Consider the following 23,550-nt stretch of genomic DNA (forward strand, 5'->3'; position numbering starts at 1 on the left):
CAAATTCCGAGTATTACAGTTATTTCTGTAAAACTTTAGAATTATTACTTTCATCCAATCAATTGATCAAACGTAATAAGTTTTGAAATACTGTCAAATTCAAGCAAGACAATTTAAACAGCTTTTAGTATCCAACTGTTGCTTTTCTCCAATTGCACAACAAACAAAACTCATATTTAACCAGACAATTTTAATCTATCCCTTTGAATTAAAAGTCAAGTAAAACGTAAAATCTACTGCATTAAATTTCTCAGACCTTATCGCTTACAATAGTTTCTATGGATTCTATTTGTTATCCATGGTTCTCCAAGTCACTGTTTACATGAATTGTCAAAAAAGACTGGCAGTTTTGACAATGGCCCAGGCAAAATTTTAAATTTTCATTGGCTGCAGATGTTTTTTTAGCGCAAGTTCTTCTTCAAGAATGGCTTCATGCAAGACTTTCCCTAGGACAAAGACAGAAAACATGACTGTTACATGAGTACCTTGTGGGCAATTCCTTTTAAGAGCTCAGTGGAAAAACCTGAACATGTATTTTTCAAATCTCATACATCCATCATCTAGTGATGGTCAAGGAGATTACAGACTAGGAGTTTGGGATCATTTCTCTGAATCATTAATTAGATATCATGGTTAACTGGCTCTGTCACGGACATAACACTTCCTTTCATAGCGCAGGAATTGCCCATATTTGCACTGCACTGAAATATTTTATTGGTTGGCAGTGTCTTGATATTTTTGAATGATTAGGCAAAAAAAAATATTTGGTCTCTGGTCAGACCAAAGTTCCGGAATTGACGCGGCCACGCGGCTTTTTTTTTTTTTTTTTCTTCTTTTTTTTTTTTCTTCAAGCTTGGATTGTACAGACAAGGTGGGTGTACTATTTTGCTTTTTGGGTGTCCTCATGTACATTGGTGTCCTCCATAATTTGCCTTGGTGCTTTCGATCATTTGCCTTGGTGCAATTTCCCATTCCTTGGTGCTCTTTGGTAAAACAAATTGAGGAGGTGCGGAAATAGAGGGCGCTGTTGGAGCTACCGCGGAACATTTTGGAAAAAAAAAGATTGACGCGCATGATTAAAATCGACGCGCGCGCTGACCAGAGACCGACTTATTTTTTTTTTTGGCCTTACCTCAATTTGAGTCACACTGCCCCGCAACAATTCAGCTCCCCACAAAATTTGCTGACTCGTCAATTTCAGTATTTTTCACTTGAAAACTGCGCATGTGCATTTCAATGCAAACATTGCATCTGTGTTTAGCTTCTGCATGAATACAGTACAGATGGCAGTTATATTTTCAAACAAGTCTTTCATTTAAAACTCTCTTCGTTGGACAAAATACTTAATGAATAAATAGTTTCCAAAATAGCTGAGAATGATCACTCCTACAGGTAAGTTAATCAACATTATTAGAAAGTAACTTACAAAACTACTTAAAATATTTTCAGGCTACAAATAGTAATTTTCTTCATCATGGCAAGAACGTTAAAATGGAAGGAAAATACAGGTACAAAAACTACCAGAATGTACCCGTAACCACATTATGTTTTTCTGACTATGGGCTCCGTGCGCCAACCCGTGAGGGCGCTTTTGGATCACTTTCGAGAACCCTGTACATGTGGAGGGGACACACCATGTGTGCGAAGGGAAACCCTTCATAAGTAAGTTGTTATTAAATAAATACATAAAGTTTATAAAATGCTTAGGAAAGACAAATAAGACTACCGTGTACAAAATATCGTTAACCCTAACCCCCTTGCGTGATTTACTAGGAACCTTCCTCACTCTTGCAAAATCCAACACCATATGGTAAACTCAACACCCAAACTGTTGGACTCTGCTTATGGTGGTATGCTTGACCCCATGTAAAGCATAAATCAGTTCACTAGTGCAGTACTCACTCCAACAGAATCACAGAAACATGCAGTTGGATTTTCAAGGGTTGGGTGGTTAGGGTTAATAATTTTATAAATACTAGTTTTAAGTTTTGAGGTAGCATATAATGTAAATGATTTTTCCCTGCTTAATAGATAATGTGCGTTAGCTCATACTTAATAAGAATAGCCACTGTGTGTTTTTTTTGTGGTATAGAATTTAAACAAGTCTTATTTTCTGCAATTATCTCCATTTTCAATAATACACTTTCTCAGCTCTTCTTGCTGACACGTCTGAACATTTTAATCCATAGAAGGGTTGAAAGCATGCAAAAGCCAGGCGACTGTTGCCCAATGGGTGTATACGCCATAAGGCCGAAAATCCATGTGTCTGTTTTCCATTTACGCAGTGCATTTACCACTTGCGTATCCGTGATCTGTACTCTGTAAATCCACGTGTACTTGCAAGAAGGAAAATCAAGTCTCAATCAAATTTGGATTAGCTTTGGCAAAGTACATATTTTATGACATAAGCATTGACCAGATTATAACTTCTCAAAAAAAAACCAAAGGGTATGAATGTCCATGTTTTACTTCAATGGAGGATTTGAGAAATAAAATCAAGGCAGGCCCTAGTTTGTTTGAATGAGATTCACATATAAACTGCTTCGTTTTTAAAGCAAACAATAAATATTTATCTTTTTACCCCGCCACAACATTGTTCTTATAAGTTGCGGGCAACAAATCCCATGCGTATTGTATGCGTCATCCATTTAAATCGCTACCTATAGCCTACAAAATTTCAACGGATAGCGCAGTAGGCTATACAATGACGTATGGGCGTTGCTTCTCGAACAACTGATTTTCACGCAGTACTCACTACACTTAATCCATGAAAGACGAATGGATTTTCAGCCTAACTCCATTAAATCTAGAGAATTTACATAAAATACAATATGAAAAAGGTAAAGGGATGAACCTGTGTTTACAGGAATGGAGTGCCCATCTCTCTTTCATTAGTGATTGGGCCAGACTCATATGCTGCTGTGGGGGGATCGCCACACCTCCTCCACAGCGAGTCTGTTACCTTCCCAGCATTGAACAATGCCGGTACCCAATATGAACAGTTCATGCAAGACACATCGCACAGTGCTTAAAACCATGGCAAGCTTAAAAATTTCAGTTATCAGGAAACTCTTGGCCCACTTATGCGACGGTCTAAAAAAACAAGACCTTAAAAAAGGCAATTTCAAAAATGGTCCCACCCTTTTATTTCCTTTCAGTTACCCTCCTTTTTTGTTTGTTTCAGTTACACATGGCTTGGGTGTGAACCAAGGGCAAGAATTTATGTCTAAACTAAACTATTTGTCTTATTTCAACACGCATGCTTCTTAAAATACTGGGTTAGTAATAATTAGTTAATAAAGAGAAAATGCTTACAGCTTAACGAAAATGTAGGCTGTAAGTGCTGTCATGCAGGTTAGCTCAGAAGAGTTTTACTGCCTTACCTAATTAACTGAAAAAGGACTTTCTTCAGATTTTTATCCCAAATAAATCCTGATGGCATTAGTGATGCGCACTTTGGACGAAGGAGGCAAACTGGCTGTCCTCTTGGGCCAGCAGGTTCTGTGGAGTGTCGTACTCTACAATAGCGCCCTCGTTCAGCACCAAGATGCGATCGGCATCGAGGATGGTTGTCACTCGGTGCTGTAAGAAAAAAGAAGGGGACAGATGGTCGATAGTTCACTGATGGTTGACAAGGATTATTTTCTTAAAACTCATTTTAACAAGAAAAAGACAAACCCCTCAGCCAAGGGTCTGCATATATTCCAATGACCAACTAACTGATACCATAACTGAAAAAAGTAAGACTGCTGCAAACTGCTTACTGACTGGATGGACCTGAAATACATAAATCTAAAAATTAATGTGGCCTGACGTTGCGAACTTAGCAAGTTCTTCTTCAGAGGCTAAAACAGAAATGACATATGCATATGCAGACCCTTGGCTGAGGGGTTTGTCTTTTTCTTGTTAAAATGAGTTTTAGCCTCTGAAGAATAACTTGCTAAGTTTGCAACGTCAGGCCACATTAATTTTTAGATTTATGATACCATAACTATCGAAAATTCAATAACTTGTTTTTTTTTTAATGATTTAATGCATCCAGTGTAATAGAGCAGGGTTCCCACCACTTTATTAAAAAATTTACCCGAGTTTTCCTGGACATTCCCTGAAACATTTCCAAAATTCCATGAGAAATATTTTCACTTCAACGAGGCATTTGAGAGGTGGTTGCAGCAAAGCAACTAAGATTTATATTCACACTGCATGAACACCAAAAAGCCACCACAGCCAGTCAGTTGTTGGACACAACTTGGACGCATGGTACAAGACGCACATACGCCAAACCGGCAAAAAAACTTTCCCTTCTGGGTCACTCTCAAATTCCCTCAGTTTTCCCTGATTTTTGGTGTGTTTTTCCCCCAAATTCTCTGAGCTTTCCCAGACTGGAAAAATGCAAACTCACTTTCCAGGTTTTCCCTAATTTCCAGATTGGCTGGAAATCTGGAGTCAAAAAAATCTGGAGTCTGGAGAAATGGCTGGAGTCAATTTTGTTTTGAATTACAAGAATATGCCATTTGGTTTCTGCAGCGTTGGATTTTGCCTGATTCAAGAAGGTTCCCTGTAAACATGCCACAGGGGTCAGACATTAGACAGACACACAACAAACAGACAGCAGGATTTGCTCAAACTAGCGTTAGCATTTCTAAGCCATAAAATGTGCTTACGGTAAGCACCTTTTTCTCTAAATACTAAGCATGATTGCCTTCCTTATTTCTGAACTCAAGCTGATAATGAAAACACCACAAATTCAGGGGAAAAATCAGAGTTATGTTTATCATATTTGAAGAATCTCTAAGATGAGTGGTAGAAAATTTTGCGGTAAGGGTGCTACGACGGCATCTGTATCTGTCTGTATCTGTAAGGCTACGTTGTAGATACCTATTCAGGCATTATCGCAACGGAGTATAGGTATTCAAGGCACTGGAAGTTATGTCTATTATTAGATGAATGAAGTACATGAGAAATATGAGACCCATTATGTACAAGGTGCTGCGGCCACTGCCAGAAACACCGGGGCGAACCCCTTGTCTTAGCGACAAGTGTTACTGGGTTCTTTAACGTGCATTATACAACACACGGGACCTTTACGTCCCATCCGATGGATGAAGCAATAGTGGTAAAGTGCCTTGCTAAAGAGCACAAACACCATCTTACCACGGTCAGGATTCGAACCCATGTACCACGGCAGACGAGTCGTACACCGTAACCATTGGACCACAGCACCCCGCATGATATTAAACATACTTACAGCAATGACGAGAATGGTACGGTCACTGAATTCCTCTGCCAACACTTTCTGCACAATGTCATCCTGCACACAGAAAAAATGAGACACTTATTCAAGTATTTTATGACAAGGACATTATTGCGGCGGGTTTTTTTTTTCAATCATTATTCAATTAGTGTGTAATATTTCCCAGGCTCCAAGGGGCAATCATGCAAGGGGCAATCATGCAAGGGGCAACAATGCAATCCAGCAAGGGAATCGTAGCGGTGCATTGGTTTACGCTGCAAAGCTATCAAAATGCAGAATATCCAAAATATTGTGTTTGCTCAAAATATACAGCATTCACAAAGTTAAAAGTTGTTAAGCATCCGTCTATAGACTTTGAGCACATTTGTTGCTTCTAACAAAAAAATGCACAAATGACAGATGGTCCATTCTACCTTGAGCATCAAGGCATTTTGGTGTGTGGGCACTCAAGCATCCAATTGAGCTATCGCGGGAGAATCGCATCAATGCAGCTTGTGAAGTATTGTCCAATTACATGATATACAAATGGATGCGGAACGCGCAAAATCTAAGAGCAACAAAACTTAGTGTACAAAAACTCCACAGGGTTGTCCAAGGGGCGTGGCTAACTTGCAAACGGCGACACGTCAATTATATGTACTAGGGTTTCTATGATTACACGGTTGCTTAACGCAAAATTTCTGCATTAGCATGAAAGGTAATAGTGATCATAAGCAAAGCATCATGGAATTTGGCCCTAGTCTCATGTTTGGAAAATCGGTAAAATAAATTTCTTACATATGAAGAATTCTAGCTCTTTCTCAACCTACCGTTTCCATGTCGATGGATGCGGTGGCCTCATCTAGGATGAGGATGCGGGATTTCCTCAGGAAGGCACGAGCCAGGCAGAACAGCTGACGCTGACCCATGCTGAAGTTGTCTCCTCCTTCTGCTACCTTGGAATCTAAAGGCCGAACAACAATACAGGGTGAGTAAAAAAAACCGAAACCCAAATGTCGGGACCATTGTTTTAGTGAAGTTCTGCATGTAGTACTTTCAAAATCTAGGATATGAAAGCCCAATTCATAAGCTTTCTTTTAGTGCAAGAATCATTCAAATCACTCATGTACTTTTCAAGTTATGGAATTTTAAACACAACCACCGTTTTAAAGTTCTGTCCACTGATCGCAAGAAGGTAAGTGTTCTTTCAGCAAAACGAAAACAAATCACATAGGGATGTGTGTGAATTGTTTTCGTTTTTGCTGAAAGAACGTACATTATTTTTGGTGATCCTTGGACCCTTTTACCCTACATCATTGTTACTTGTGACTGGACATGGGATGGATCTTTGATGGTCATAGCACTTACCTAGACCAGTGTCCAGCTCACTGACCACTGCCTTGAGCTGGGCAATGTCCAGCGCCGTCCACAGTTCATCCTCGCTGCATTTACCATGAGGGTCCAGATTAAACCTGTGCAACATCAAATAGGATTGCCAGATAAGTGTAAGTATAGGTAAGTGTGGAGAGCTGTGGCTTCGTGGTTAAGGGCACTGGATTCGTGATCTGTGGGTAAAGCTGCAGGTTGTGGGTTCGAGTCCAGCCCTGGGGTCATGGTGCGTGTGCCCTTGAGCAAGGCGCTTTGTCACCCATTGCTTCTCTCCACCCAGGAGTAAATAGGTACCTGTGAGGGCAGAGATGGTTATTGTGATTGAATTAGCTTCCTTGCGCCTAAACAGGCTGCATCGGGCTGTATACTCCCCAGGGAGCTGAGATGGTATTTGGAATGTTTAATTGGCCCAATGATCGGGGTAATAATAATGTAAAGCGCTTTGATCTAAGTTAAAAGCCCAATATTAGAACCTATTATTATTATTAAGTATGATTTGTTCAAAACCTAACCTGTTGATGTTTCAGCTCAGTGGATATTACACTTTTGAAGAAAACAGTGAAAAACCATGCACAACCTTTTGATCACGGAACACGATTTTGTCTATAGCACTCTTTATTTCCAAAAATCATTCAACTGACTGATCGTTGGAAATCACCTACATTTCTTGATTTCTTTTAAATGACAGCAAACCAGATGGAATAATTTCAGGGGGTGTTTAGTAGCAGTACGATCTTTAATCAAAGTAAACTTTTTGATTATATTTCGGTAGGATACTTCCGGGATATATGCAAATGATCCTATTCCTTTAAGCCAGACAGACAAGTTGATTAGGTCGGAGCTCTTGGGCTTTTGATAACGGGGGAAAAAAACAAAGTATTTGTACCAACCTGATCGAGCCACTGAACAAGATAGGGTCTTGAGGAATGATGGAAAGTTTCAGTCGGAGGTGATCCAACGGTAATGATGCAATGTCAACATTGTCAATTAAGACTTTACCTGGCAAGAAATTAGGTTATAAATATCATTTATTTTTGCTTACATTGTTTTTCTGTTAATTTACAAAAAAAAATTAAAAGATTGAATTAACTCGACAATATTTATCAATGAAGAACGAAACTCCTAAAAATACATAGATTCATATTACTTGTCAAATTGTTATGCAGGGATGTTTAAGTTTTTTTCCCTTTTTTCAAGTTTTATTTTTTGGTGTGAAGTGTTTTTCAATAAGCCAGTTCAGTATTTCAATGACCCGAGGTCATTCAGGATAACATCACTGACATGATGTTACGCGATGTTACGCGCATGCCCATTCTGCTGGTAATTTACATGCAAGCGTCGTGCGCTCGCATTCATACGCCTTCGAACAGTTCAATTATCCCGAATGGCTCGTGACCCATATCACTGTGCACATGCACAGTTGAAATACCACACTTATTGGAAAGTAAAATTTTGAAATCCCATGCAAAGAAGAGATATTGCAGAAAAGAAGGAAGGGCAAGGCCCAAAAATGTATCATTTAAATAATTCTGCAAACTGGTAAAAAGAATTCAGAGCAGGGACCAAGCACTCTGAGAACTGACCTTTGAATGTGTCTACAATTCTGAATAGAGCTAGAGTGAGGGAAGACTTGCCACTGCCTGTACGCCCACATATACCAATCTAAAGGAGTGCAGAAAGATAAAAAGGAGGGGGAAAAACAGAAAAGATTTATTCACATATTTGGTCAAATATTTTGGAAGAAAAAAGACACACTGCTGCTAATAGACATTTTGAGAATCTTAACTTTACATCCTTCAAATTTGACCAATGAAGCGATTCTGTCCATCTTTTCATGCACAAGCAGCTTTCAATGTACAAACCATAGAGCTATATTAAATTACTAGAGCGCTAACTTCGTGTACAAAGTAATGCCTGCTGAGCGCATCCATGTTTGTGCACCAACCTATGGAAACCTACAAATTTTGTACGGCTTTTGTACGGCTATTTGCATATCTGCGTTTGTATTCCAAACCGGTGCGTTATCGAAGCCAATACGCCCAAAACCGAAACGCACGATCAGCAAATGAGCGTGTCATTTTGCTCTACGCAAACAGCGCAACGCGTGCGCGTATTCGCTGCAGATGCTTTTTGCCGTCACGTTTTTTTGGACCGTCAATGACGCGCTTAAGTTGTTTGCGTATGTTCTACTTGCGCATTATAACTTCATTATGTTCTACAAACACGCACATGAATTCAAAATGTCTGCGCCCAGGACGGCTTCAAAGTGTCTCCGCGCGCAGAATGACGAGTTAGCGCTCAAGTAATTTAATGTAGCTCTATGGTACAAACGCGTACGTTCAGCTATGTCAAAGAGATTGTGAGAAGAAATACACAGGCTTCATCGGGCCTCCAACTCCTGACCTCCTGTTTATGTGTGCAGATGTTCTGACCACTCGACAACTTACCAGGGTCCCCAAGAGGTTGTTAATTTTTTTAGTTCCACAATTTGACCGTGGTGATATGTATGTGGCCAATTTTTTAGTAGAATAATAGGGGTGTAAATGGCGCCACCAACATCAAAATAGTCCGAACCCCCCCCCCCCCCCCCCCGAAAAAAAACCCATATTATTTTCAGGACATATAAATTATAATCAAAGAGCCTTTGATGGAATTTTGGGTCAAATTTGGGTCAAATTCTTTAACAAGTCAAACAAGACTAGGCAAGTCTAGTAAAACTGGTCACAGACCACTTAGTTTGGTCTGAGGATTCTAGTCATCTGAGTCATATTTTGGGGCCATGGCGAGGTTAATGTACATCATTGGCTTTTGCTGTAATTTTCAGAAATGAACTATTTTAAGGGTTAGTATAACAGATCAAATATTGTTACAATGACATGTTTGAAGTTTTGTGTTCGAAAATGCTGGAAAAACCAAGAAATACAAAAATGTTCAAGGAGTCTGGTTCCCTGACTCCACTAAAGATGAAATGGATCCATTTATAGATGCTGGAAAATTGTAAGGTAATGGAACCAGTCTAACTGGCCTGCACCCATTCATGAACATGTAACCATTTAGTAAACAAAATTTGGACTGAAAAAAATGATAAATTTGGAGCAGTAGTTGAAAAATAGTTAGGTTTTTCCAACAGTGGTCGGCCGAACACAGTTGGAAATGTATACAAAATACCACTTTTCTTGAAAATGACTTCACACCTGGTGCCATAACTTAACAGGATGCTTTAGACTGTCATTTACCAACATCCTAGTGAGGTATTTCGTAAAAACTTGGTAGCTTTGTTTTTCGATGTTTGCATATGTTGTATATTCCCTTTAAGCAAGTCTAATTCACAAGTGATCAGTCAGTCGGTCACGTCATTCAGTCAGGCACAAAGAAGACTCAAGGCTGGCCCTCTGGGACCGGCAAAAAGGAGACTTATTGCGACGGCACAGAACAGTTAGCAACTGACTTTCCAAGATCAAGCTGCGCCTGAGCTACGACTGTCGCCAACATTTCAGTTGCCAATTTTTCAAGACCCGAGTGTAACTGCGACAATATTAAGAGGATCAGCAGCAGTTGAAGCTAAAAAACCAATCAACAGTTCCAAGAGTAGACAAATTTCAACTTCTGCGCCGAGACGGAACGTGGTCTCGACAAGCGGGAATCATTGCAGTCAAGCTGTGAGAAGTCACGACGTCGTGCATGCATCTGGATCATCTAATTCTATGTCTAGCTTGGTCAACGACAATCACACAATTTCTCAGTTTTGTGACCTGGGCATGTCATTTGTGCTTGATGCTGATGTTGATGGTTCTTTCCCAGCGCAAGCAAATCGCACATCGCCCTGAGGCCGGCTTTAGTGACAAATCTGAATGGGTCAAAATGATATTTTCTATAAAAAAAAAAAATGTGCATGATGAGTCTTTACCTTCTGTCCTGGCTGTATATCCACAGAGATGTTCTGAAGAACAGGATCCAGTTTCTCAGCATAGCGCACCGATATATTATCCACTGACACTGCTCCCTGGTCAGGCCACTCAGCCTTGGGTAATTCACCTGTGTGACAAAGCAATGAGAAATGAGCTCAACAATCTGTGGTACTAGACAAGATGTGCCCCAGCTCCTCGTAATCAATGGCTAGAAATAATGTCGTGTGATAATACTGCTTTTTATCCAGTCATTTTACAGATTAGCTAAAAACGGAAGGACTTTTGAGGAGTTGTGATGGACTTGTGAATTGTCATTTAACTTGATGAAGTAATGTTTGATTACTATCCTAGTTGAGTGCAAGATGTTGGTATGTTCTTCCATTTTTTTTTGGAGACACTTATGATTCGTACCTTGGTAATTTTCTGTCGGGATTTCGCTGTAGTACTTAATCCTCTCAACGGCATTCATCTGCATCTCAATCAGCGAGGTCTGACGAATGAACCAATTCAGCATGTTGGCAGCCTGGAAGAATTAAAAGAAATAAACAACACTTTGTTTCATTGGTTCTCCTTTTCAGGTTGGTACCTACTCGGGTGAAAAGTTGATAGGTGGCGCAAGTATCAGCCACAATTTTTTGAATTCTTAAGCACGTGTGGTCTAGTGGTAGGGCACAGGATTCATGATCGTGAGATTGTGGGTTCAAGCCCCGCAGTGGCCATGCGTGTTGTGCCCTTGGGTAAGGCGCTTTACCTCCATTACTCCTCTCAACCCAGGTGTTAAATGGGTACCAGCATTATTCAATGCTGGGAAGGTAACAGACTCGCTGTGGAGGAGGTGTGGCGATCCCCCCACAGCAGCATTTCATGGACTCGAGTCTGGCCCAATCGCTATGGAAAGAGAGATGGGCACTCCGTTCCTGTGAACACAGGTTCGTCCCCATTACCTTTACCTTTATACTGCACTTCATTTTGTAAAATCTACCGTGAGTGTTCAATAAAATTCCATTGAGGTTATTCTACCACGCTTCTGCATTGGATTGATTCTGGCCTGCGGAATGTCATTCATTGCGTAAACTTTACTGTACCGTGCTCTGTCAGAAACTGAGGGCGCCCTACGATTGCCTTTTAACCTAACACCAGATGTGGTTGTGAAAAAAACAAGCCAAATAATATCAGAGAACACAGAAGAAAAACTGTGGAATCTCACGCAAAGCATGTAGGCTTAGGCGTGTGAATTACACAGCTCAATATACAATGTAGGTGACCCATCCGGGTTGTTTTTCTTGGTACGATAGTTATGAACAATTGAAACTTACAGACAAGGAGTAGGCCAATGCCAGGCCTACATAGCTGGGTTCGAGGTCAGAGGTGACAGCCACAATGAGTGCAGTCAGACCGGCTATAAACACGGTCAGGTTACCCACTGCATCCTGTAAAGAGACGGGAAGTATTAAAAAGAAGAGACTATCAGTTGGTATAGTAGAACCTCAGGCTGAATCCAAAAAAAGAAACCCACAGGTTTTAGTGAAGTTCTGCATGTAGCACTTTCAAAATGTAGGATAAAATAAAAGCCCAATTCGTAAGCTTTCTTTTTGTAAAAGAATCATTCAAATCACTCATGTACTTTTCAAGTTACGGTATTTTAAACCTAACCACCGTTTTTAAAGTTCTGTCCACGGATCACCAAAAAAGGTGTGCGTTCTTTCAGCAGAATGAAAACAATTCACACACATCCCTATGTGATTTGTTTTCGTTTTGCTGAAAGAACACTTACCTTTTTGTGATCCTTGGACAGAACTTTAAAACTGTGGTTGTGTTTAAAATTCCGTAACTTGAAAATTAGAAGTTCCTACCAGAGCATAAAGAGTATTCTAGGCAGCACTGTGGAGTTGAAACAAAGTTTTCAGCCCAAAATTGCTATGGCATTTTTCACGGGACCCGCATTGCAAACTCCTCAATTTTTTGTCCTTCACAAGCAGATCTTGGAATCAGTACCTTTGCAGATGAGATGGGCACTATGTTGTAGTATATAACTGACACACGGATCCTAGTCATTTGATTGGTGGAACTCACATCACGTGACATTCGTTATTGTTCCCATTCGTGCGTGGGATCAAAAAGTCCCTTTCGCCCAAGTTGAATTCAACAGTTAGGATCCTCCTTGTTCAATGGCGCGGTATTTTTGAGCAAATGCATGCTGGTGTGCGCGTTGAGCGTTGTTCCTAACGCGTATTGTTCCCAAGAGCCAGTAGCTACAGGGTTGGGTTCAAACATTTCGTGAAGGGGTGGTTTGGAAGAGAGAAATACCGTACATTGCCCACCAATTTTGTATTGAAATAGAAGTTGAAACAAATATTGAGTGGCTTTAAATTGTGAAATGGGAGGAACATTATCGCTCGGTAAAGTCATTCCACTCTGAGCCACTCAATATTTGTATATTACTCGAGTACTAACAAAAGGTTAGGTAAGTGGTAGAATAGAAACAAAGATACTAACCAATCGTATTCCCAGCCAGCGGTTACAGGTGTTTGCATACAGGTGCGCTAAGGTGTTGTTATCAATGGAATCTAGAAGATGGTTTTTGAACCTCTTCTCATCTCTGGGTACAAATAGAGCAAGGCGGCACAAAAACTGGGTTAAAGATGCATTTTGAGTTTCACCCTGAAAAATAATTATGTCAGGCAAGTCTTCACAAAATGTTAATAATTTGCTACCCGGCAATAATTCGGCTCGTGCAGGGAGGGTTGATTTGTGCGCAAAATAAAAAAATGAAAGCCCTTTTTTTTCAGAGAATAATTTGAGAAAAAGTAGTGGTTTTTTTCATTAAAACAAAACATTGAAATTGAAATTGAACAAATTGAAATTTCATTACGAGATTTTTTTTTATTATTTTGAGGAGCGCAGGGCATGATCTTTTAACACTGACGAAGACTAACTAGCACTAGATCATGTTGGGCTAATATCATGCACTATTTGGAATTGACCTACTTGTTTGATTGTAACACCACTTATCATGGTCTTGTCAGTTTTATATAACCGACATACAGATCCTTGTCATTTGATTGGTGGAACTCACATCACGTGGCATTCGTTATTGCTCCCATTCATGCCGCGGCTCAAAAAGTACTCTCCGCCCATGGGGAATGGGAAATACTATTCAACAGTTAGGATCATGACGCGGTATTTGTGTTCAAATGCATGCTGGTGTGCGCGTTCAGCGTTGCGCGTAGCGTGTATTGTTCCAAAGAGCCAGCGCTACAGCGTTGGGTTCAAACATTTTCGTGAAAGGGTGGTTTGGAAGAGAGAAATACATTTTCCTCCAGTTTTGTATTGAAAAAAAAGTTCAAATATACCAAATGACAAGGATCTATATGTCAGTTATGTAAAACAAATATTGATTGGCTTTAAATTGTGAAATGGGAGGAATATTATCGCTCGGTAAAATCTGGACTTTTCCAGTTCACTCCGCTTCGCCTCGTGAAATGGAAAAGTCCAGATTTTACCTTGCGATAATATTCCTCCCATTCCACGCTGAGCCACTCAATATTTGTATACTGATATACAGCAGGGTGCCAGGGCACAGTTAACTTGAGCTGACAGTTGACTTTTGTTTTAGTTTCATTTTTTTAATTTTAGGCACAAGCTGAGAATCTCAGCACAGTAAAACAAACCAAACAGAATCACACTGAATGTGGCTTGACATTTTTTTTGCAAAGCTATGTAGGGCATTTGTTTAACTACCAATAAAAAAAATCAGCACTTGGTTTTTTCTTTATAAAGGAGAAAAGACAAGGGCATCATCTGTTCCCACAGTCGTGAATTTCTATGCGCCCGAGGACAATGATTTGTGTTTTTCCTTTGTCCCAGTAATATAACACTCTCCAAATAAAGCACATAACCTTACGACCGAGGACCATTTTTTAACAAAAGACCCAACGCTCGAGGACTGAAAGGATCTATAGTTCTCCCTTTGTGTGTCTGTCCTCTTTCGTAAAGCCATACAATTACACCAGTGTTTTGTATCAAAACAGTTGTTTTTGCCGGATTTGGTGTTTGTACAATGTTTGTACATCAATTCATTCTGTGCACGAGTAACAGCAGATATTTCACTTTGTTGCCTGCCACTGTCTCAAAGACACCAAGAGAGGGCAGTATATAACCAATGGTTTCCTGTACTTTACCTATATGCACGGATGGTTGACAGCCCGGTCAAGCTCTCCGAGAAGTGAGCGTAGATGGGTGATTTGGTGATGCTATCCAGTCGCTGCAACTCCCTGTTCAGACGGACAAAATACTTCAGGATCGACTCCATGCATGAAGACTAGCCGTTGTTATAACACCTCACCCACAGATTCTGTATCTTGATTGGCCAAGGGCAAGTCACATGGCATTAGATATTTTTGCTACCTTGCTGTGCGTGGCTATAAGGACTATACCCGTAGCAACCCAAGTACTGTACATAGTGTGCCAATGCATACAGGTGTGCACATTGCGCATGTTGTTCCCAAGCGCTAGCGCTACAGAGCTCGGTTCAAACATTTCTTTACAGGGTAGTTTGGAAAAGTGCAAGTATAAAATTTTGAATTTTTTTTTTTGAAAAAAAATTGAATTTCATATTCAAATAGAAGTAAATTTTAATAGCATTCAGATTAAATGAATCAGATATTGCATAAAATCAAGCAGAATCTCTGATTGAGGTGTTATAAAACAAATATTGAATGCTTTATATCGGTGATCTCGTTGAGCATTCCATTTGCCCTCGGCTTCGCCTCAAGGGAAAATAGAATGCTTCATGGATCACCTCGGGAGGCTAGTTTTACTACACCACTCGAAGCATTTGTATACTAAGATGATTCACTCCAGTGTCCAGGACTTGTGTTTGCAAAATAGTTTGCGAGTGCATTGTGAGAATTAAGCACCAGCAACATGACTATTGGCCTTTTCACACCATCGTCTTGCATACCTATGTTGAAATCAACACGGCTCCACAAGTGCAACTGGGTCCCACCGAACACGGGCAGGCCAGGCATACCATTCATTCTTAATCCAGTGTGCACCCTCAACCCTGGTTCCGAACAGAGTTGGATTTTACCTCTGTAGAATGCCTGCACCCGATTTCACGAAGCGCTGCGACGCGTCGCAACTTGAGTTACGACGTGTAACACGTCGCAATTCGCGAGTCGTAAGATACTTGACAACGGCTTAAAACACGTTGCAAGTTACGACGTATATAGGGGGTTTTCGAAACCTTTGCTTCGGCTTCGGCTTCGCCTCCTACTTCTGAATCAATAAGAGGCAAATTAAACGAAATTATTCCAACTTTTGTCTTCATATCAACCGATTGAATGTTCCTGAAGCATAACAGGCACCAAAATGTAGCTGGAGTCCCCGAAGTCAGGGCCTAAAATGTCATTAAGCCGAAGACGAAGCCAAAGCCAGTCATTTCGAAAACGCTCATAGAGTCATTTTCTAAGCCAGTTTTATGCCATAAACATTACATAAACGAGATTATAATACCGAGGCAATGTGTGTGAAGTTGTAAATAGAAAATTCATTGACTAATTATGAATTAGACCGGAATATTAGAGTTAAAATTTCAAAGTAGCTATACAGTCCAATGAGAGCTTGTTTTCCTTCAAAATTGCATCGCACGGCCGCCATTTTGTTTCACGTTTTAACAAATTTCGAGCTGAGATCCCACGACTCTTTGTTGAATATCAGATGACAATTTACTGTACGCTGACATGATACATAAAAGTCACCGAGTTGTGCTATAAATACACCTACGACGCGTCGCACCTATGACGCGTCGCACTTACGACGTGTTTTGTGAAATGGATCGCAGGACGCGTCGCAGCTGCGACGCATCGTAGAGATACGACGCGTCGCATCGCTGCGATGCATCGTAAGTTACGAAGAGTTTGATGAAGTCGGGTGCAGACCCGTGTTGAAACCTTTAGATTCTGGCTAGTTTGATTCTTGCTAGTGTGAAAAGAGTTCCCGAAATCTCCGCATTGGACCCGGGCCCGACACAGAGATTTGGATTGTGTGTTTGGCCCTTATGGGCGCCTGGTATGTGGAAGCAATGTCATTCAAGAGTATATCAAGCTCCGTTGTGCATGGAATTCACTTTGTCTTATCTGAAAGTGCCTAATATCAGACAAATCCACTCAATAACCTGTGGCATATTAAGGAAGGGGGGGGGCATGATGCCATTCCCCCCCCCCCCCCCGCCTCATCACCAAAAAAGTAAAACAAACAAAAAATAGGTGATTCACAGCTTTTTGTACTTCCTGCATCGAAGAGCGCCAACTATTGTCCAATGACGTCTGCTTTGAATGGCACCTCCAACAGCTAACTTTTTTAGGAAAAACCCATTGGAACTGCACACTGTGATGCAAAATTCCAATAAAAACCACTACCTGCAGTACCTGTTAATGTATCGGATTCAAATTGGCCTGCTTGGTGGTCAAGTAGCGAAATTTCTACACCAGTGAGTCCCACCAAGTAAGCTTGTAAAGATTTTCATTGGAAGCTCTTAGAAAGCATGGAGCATTTTTTTAATGTTTTTTTTTTTAATGCATTTGCTTTGGGCGAGCTTTTTTTACCTGGATGTAGTGATGTAGTAGCGCTGTAAGAGAATGTAGCAGATGAAGACAGGTAGCATGACTAGGATGAAAATGGGACTAACTATGCTGTTGACTAGTATCGCTGTCAGGCACTTAAAGGTGGACTCCAGCAAAAACATCACGTTGTTCATCAAGGCCTGGGGAAAACAACAAACACTGACATTTTAACACTTGCTATACCTGAAACTCCATGACACTTTAAACCTTCTGGTCTTCTGCATTTCACAACCCTTCAAGTTTTGCAAGCAACCACACTTCAAATTTCTTTGAGGTGATCTTCTGTGGAGTATGGATAACACTTCAAAGCCCTGCGGAATTATTCTGTGTGGTTAAGCTCAGGGCAAGCAGGCAGATTGGGTCATGCTTCACTGCTCTCCGCAATGCTTGTTTTTGCGCAGTGACTCTCTGTGTGACACTTTTGTGTCGTACCTTCACCTGAAACGAGTTCCAGACAAGTTGCGGACATTGTGTCAGGTATAAGTTGCAGGATTCTGAACAACTTCCCTGCAATCTTCCTGCAATGAAGTTATCAGTATTGGTGAGTCAAGCAGTTGCTTAAAAAAGTTTCCCCGGAACATGTCCAGGACAAATTACTGTGTCCAGGACAAATGCCATGCCATGGAGTGTCATGGCCTAGCAGTTAAGAGCACCGGACTCATGTTCTGGTGTTTCAGAGGCAACAGTGGCGTGGGTTCGAGCCCGGGCCCGGACACTTGTGCTCTTAAGCAAGGCACTTAACCAGTATTGCTTCGTCCTTCGGATGGGACGTTAAGCCGTAGGTCTCGTGTGTTGCATAAATGCACGTAAAAGAACCCAGTAAACACTTATCGCTAAGAGAAGGGGTTTGCCCCGGTGTTTCTGGCCTCCTGTATAAACTCCGACGTGGAGTATTTAGGAGAAGAACCAACCAAGAACCAAAAACCATGACTGATTTCCACCATGGGTGCATGAGCGTATGACGCACATTGTAAACATGCAATGTGGCATCGGAGAGGCTCACGTTGCATGCGTACACAGTGGGAGCGACTTAATGGATTGGTTATTTGGGTCTGGATTCCAGATTTCAAAAGGAATTGTTTAAAAACCCTGACAAAAAAAATTCTGGAAATCACAAAAAAATCCCGACAAAAAAAAAAAAATCCTTAGATCAGGAAAAATCCTGATAAATCCCCCCCCCCTCAATGAAGGGTGTCAAATTCACCATTCACTTTGAATTCAAAAACTGGCCTCTTCCAGACAAACGCCCCTATGGCTCAGAGTATTTTGCACCACTCTTATTTCTGAAGCTTTAGGTCCGGTCTTATGTTTATCACGACATCAAATAATGAAAGCAAATAATATTAACAAAGAAAAAAAACCACTTACAGAATCGATGACATTGGTGTCCGACGAGAAACGGTTGAGGATCCTCCCGACAGGCGTGGTGTCAAAGAAACGCATGGGGGCCTTGGAGATGACGCCCAGCATGCAGGAATGCAGATGCCTGGCTGCCACCATGCCTGATAGGAACAACACTAAGGTTGCGATGAAGGACAACAAGGCAGCAGCGATGATCATCGCGGTGTAGCTGTAGACGTAGTAATGCTGGAGGTTCTGCCTCTCCGCCTGTATTAATACCAAGGACAAATCTCCATTAGGATCAACAGTTAGGTTTCACTGAGCTGTCTAAGTGGTGACTTCTAATGGGAGAGATTTGAGACGTTGGTGGCAGCAAACACACCGGTCCTTCTTTAATTGTTTACGTCATGTTTATGCTAAGGGGGCGCATGCTCAATATGACGCAAACAATGGAAAAAGGACCGGTGTGTTTGCCGCCACCAACGTCTCAAAAGTCTCCCATCGTGGTTGCAAGATTAAAACTCTTGCAGTCAACTCCATAACAAGTTCATCATAAGTTTGGCAGGGATGAGGTTTGGGAAATATACAAATCTCTATGAAAAAATATTTGGCAGGGTCCAAGGGCAACATAGGGTTTATCCATGGTACTCTTATAGGCACTCCTCAAAAACTGCCCATTGTAATTATTTCAAATGGTCTTTTGACCCCTAGAGAAAAAATACACAGATGCAAACTCCTCATTTAAGCTTTTCACAATACATGGATCTGGAAAAATCCGGAAAAATTCCCATCCCTGGTTCGGGGACATTAAATCACAAGTCCGTTCACAAGGCCAGTCACGTGCAACTTGGAGAGGGACTTTAATCCCATGAGTGATTTACTATAGGAACCTTCCTCACTCTTGCAAAATCCAACACCATATGGTAAACTCAACACCCAAACTGTTGGACTCTGATTATGGTGGTATGCATGATCCCATGTAAAGCATAATCAGTTTACTAGTGCAGTCCTCACTCCAACAGATTCCAACAAAACATGCAGTTGTATTTTGAAGGCGTGAGGTGGTTATGGTTCGAGCAATGAGTTTTTTTAGAAAACTTAGGTGGACTTGTGATGGACTTAACTGCAACACTGCGGAGTACTCTGCAGATTCCATTTTTTTAACTCTCTACCTGAGAAGCAGATCTTTCAGATTTTTTTGGTCAAATTTGTCCGTTTCCCAAGTTTTTTGGATGGTTACGGATATCTACAGTTTTGTGTCAATGTGTAACGAAAAACAAACTAAAAGAAACAGTGGCAAAAACTGTTTTGAAAGCAGCCAAAACCTATTCGTGCAAATTGGAAAGTGAAGGGAATGAATAGAACATTTTCTCGAAAATTTGATGAAGTTGTATTTATTACATTGTTTTAAACTCTTGGGTGAATCCATAAAACAAACTACATGGGTGATATTGAGTGTTTTATAGGGAGTAACAGGCAGGGCAGTTTTGGGTGGTAAAGAAACTAATGAGTTAAAGGTCAGCACCTCGGTGGCGTTTTCCACGGCAAGTCTGTCGCCGGCCTCGGACCATCTGGACAGCCAGAAGTCGGTCCCCACTAGGAGCCCATGCTGCAGGACGGTCAGTGCCAGCACCAGGCAGGCTAGCGGGTACTTCATGGCACGCAGGTAGAAGACCACCACCTTCCAGGAGAGGGAGCCTGTGTTGCGCTCCTCTTTCTCGATCAGCCGGCCCTCCTCCTCCGACACTTTCTGGCCTGATTGATGAGATTATTAATGGTAAGATATTTCGTCTAGTCACTTCCCTCTCTTATGGTTTACTCGGTCATTTGAACTACAAGACTATGGGCTGCTTGTTTCGTGCAGATACGGATCGCGATCAGTAATCTGACGCATCGATAGCTGCTCCGAATCATGGCTTATGCTCCTGCTCACGAGGTGGATTCGCAAGATCAAAATGGCGACATGCGCAACGGACAGAGAGAAAATTGGTATTTTTTAGTAGATTTGAAGCATCAAATGAGCTTTTGTGACGATTAATCTTCATAATTCTGTTTCAATGAATTTTTGTGATTAACAATAGTACAACTGATTGACTTTTCCTGGAAATTATAGATAGCTTATCACAAATATAGCCCTTCTGTCCACAAAATCTGAAGCAGAGAACATTCGTGTGCGCCCTAAAGGATTTGACACGCGAGAGTGGTCCAGATCGTTTTCACACGGTGCTGGATCACATGATCTCAATCAGGATCTGGAATGAAACAAACAGGCCCTGTATCTTCTTTGAGTGATACCTATGGGCTCCGTGCACAAGTACCCCCTCAACGGTAAGGAAGGGAGAGTTGGGAGAGACCACTGAGAGGGACATTCGAATGCATTGCCGAAGATGCCTGACGCTCAAGTGAAAATTAGTCAATGTCTATTTTTCAAGGGGCGCTAGTCAGAAGCCATAAACTCGTAAATGCCATGTATTCAGAGACCACGCCCAAAGTCACGATGCCAGCAATATTAGCAATGTTGCAAAACTAGGAAATAGCAAACGGGGATCACTCAGAGAGGACATAGCTTTTTATAACAAATTAAGAAATTTCAATTTCAATTCAAAAATGACAATGTGCAACATCTGAAATTACCTTTCTCTTCCTCTTTCTTCTTCTCTTCCACCAGCTTCAGCAGCATCTCTCGTTCCTTCGCCGCCTCCTCATCCCCAGACTCCACCTCTGACTTGCTGGCGGCCTCAGCGAGGTGCTTGGAGGTGATCTGGAGGTCGGGTCAGCTGCCCAGACCTCGCTGGGTGTGCCCTGGAGACTGACACGTCCATCCTTCATCACCAGGACCTTGGTGAGGTCAAAAAATATGATTTTTTGTAAGACACGGCTTCAGTGATGACTGCCTGTAGACAGCAGAGTCTGCAGGCACAACCAATAAAGGGAAAATACAACATTTGCAAACATCAAAAAACAAAACGATCAAACTATCACGAAATACCTTACTGGATTGTGAAGAAATGACAGTCTACATGACAGCGTACTGTAATATCGTGTCTCCTGGTGTGCTGACATTTTCCAACTCTGGTCGGCCAACCAGCGTTGGAGAAAACTGGCTTTTTTAAAAACCGCTTTGAATTTTTCATAACAGTTGTTCCGCATTTACTTTGCAACTGATTACACACCTGTGAAGGGGCACAAGCCTGACAGACTGATTCTCTGACTTTACAATTCCCCAAAGTCCATAAATTTCTCTGCTTCATCTTAAGTGGGGTCAGAGAACCAGACTACAAGAACATGATTGGTTTTCTTGGTTTTACCAGCATTTACAAGCCCAAAACGTGAAACAAGTCTGTTTAACAATATTTGCTACAACATACTAATCCTCCAAATCCATTTATTTCTGAAAATTGCAGCAAAGCAAATGTTGTATATTTCCTTTAAATACTTCCTCCGTTACCACTTGGCTTCCTTACTTACCACTGTTTTAACAAAGGGTCCGTACATTTGTGCAGTCAGTTGAGTAGGCAGCGTATGCAGCCCTGATAGACATAGCCAGTTTGTGTTTGTCCAATTGGTCTAGCTCAAGTTATTTAGAGGATCAAACCTTGTATGCAGAGCCACACTACAAACGTCTGATATATCCTAGCCTGCACATCTTTATGCAACCCTGCACCCCAGCCAATTGTAGCTGCCATTAGAAGTTGTAAGGTCATTTAGAGCAGACATTCAGCCAAAGCTGTTGATTGGTCACTAGCTACCATGTATTTGTCATACATCGTCGGTTTACCGAAGACACAATAGAAGGCGCCTGCTGAATGGTCAGAATCTGGAGGTCAAGACGCAGTGTTTTTTTTGTATAATATGTACGCATATCACAGACACTTGCCGTGTAAGCATCTATTCCATAGCTCCAGTAGAATGCTAGAGTTAATTTGGAAAGCTAGGAAGACATGATGTGATAATAAAGTTTGCACGGTGACGTCATCAACAAGTGCAAGTTTGTGGTTGTACCGTGTGTCTCCTGACGACGGGCAGAGTATATTGTCTGAAAAGTTGAGTTTCCACTGGTTCTTCTCAAACCCCACAGTCACAAAAGGGATTGTCTTTCATAAGGTGCAACTGCAAACTTACACTTACATTGTCCCTCACTTGCTTTTGTGATAGCCACACAGCACTTTAAGCTCCTGCAAAGGCAATTTATTAGATGTAAAATTTGAAGGCACTGCTGCTTACCTTGTGTGCATATTTCATGTACTGCAGCTGATGAGTGACCAGCACCACGGTCCGTTTGCTCTCCAGCAGTAGGTCTATTATGCCGTCTTGGAAGAGCTGGCTACCGACGTGGACATCTAAGGCAGATAGCGGATCATCCTGGAAGTAAAATTGAATTTAATCTTAAACAGTGACAGAAGATCCCCCCAAAAATGGAAAAACATTCAACCATGAAAAAGACTGAAAACCACAAGGCCAAAAAAAAAAAGTCTCCGGTTTCTGGTATGCGCGCGCGTCGCCGTAGCCATGCGCGTCGGCAAAATGAAAAAGTTTTTTTTTCAATGAAAGATGATGTCTCAAAACCGCCAAACTCACTGGTTTGACTGGAATCCTGCTGCTGCACAATTTTAACGTGTTTTTAGATGGGGTTATGATCGAGAATAAGCTTTATGTGGCCTCTCTCGACTCCTATATATTTGCACTAAGTTTAGTCGGGCACCATTTGCAGTCATCAGCCGACATTTGAAGCAAAAAAGTCAGGTAAATAAAAAAAAAAAGTCGCGTCGCCGCACCACTTTTTGGACAAGCTCCATACCAGAAACCGGAGACTTTTTTGGGGGGGGCCCAAGATCAATTTATTTTTTTTGTCCCGGGCACGTGTGGTCGAACAGTAGGGCACAGGATTCAAGATCGTGAGATTGTGGGTTCGAGCTCCGCCGTGGCCATGCGTGTTGTGTCCTAGTGAGTACGGCGCTTACATCAATAACTCCTCTCAACCCAGGTGTTAAATGGGTACCGGCATTATTCAAAGCTGGGAAGGTAACAGACTCGCTGTGGAGGAGGTGCGGCT

The 23,550-nt window shown here is 41.4% G+C and overlaps 1 protein-coding gene across 1 annotated transcript; it reads right to left on the minus strand.

Annotated features, from left to right (window-relative positions):
• Positions 1–1,071: 1,071 nt before the first annotated feature.
• Positions 1,072–21,264, minus strand: LOC119737750 (ATP-binding cassette sub-family C member 8-like; the record flags this gene model as incomplete). Its single annotated transcript, XM_038212312.1, is given in 15 exon segments — positions 1,072–3,582; positions 5,249–5,311; positions 6,064–6,197; positions 6,602–6,705; positions 7,513–7,621; positions 8,206–8,284; positions 10,530–10,657; positions 10,942–11,053; positions 11,847–11,960; positions 13,027–13,129; positions 14,712–14,804; positions 17,139–17,296; positions 18,525–18,764; positions 20,023–20,252; positions 21,132–21,264. Coding segments are annotated over 15 exon segments (1,854 nt in total). The 3' UTR covers positions 1,072–3,441.
• Between the last annotated feature and the right edge of the window lie 2,286 nt (positions 21,265–23,550).

The sequence above is a fragment of the Patiria miniata genome, unplaced genomic scaffold (genome assembly GCF_015706575.1).
Source record: "Patiria miniata isolate m_02_andy unplaced genomic scaffold, ASM1570657v1 HiC_scaffold_3, whole genome shotgun sequence".
Classification (NCBI taxonomy): Eukaryota; Metazoa; Echinodermata; class Asteroidea; order Valvatida; family Asterinidae; genus Patiria; species Patiria miniata.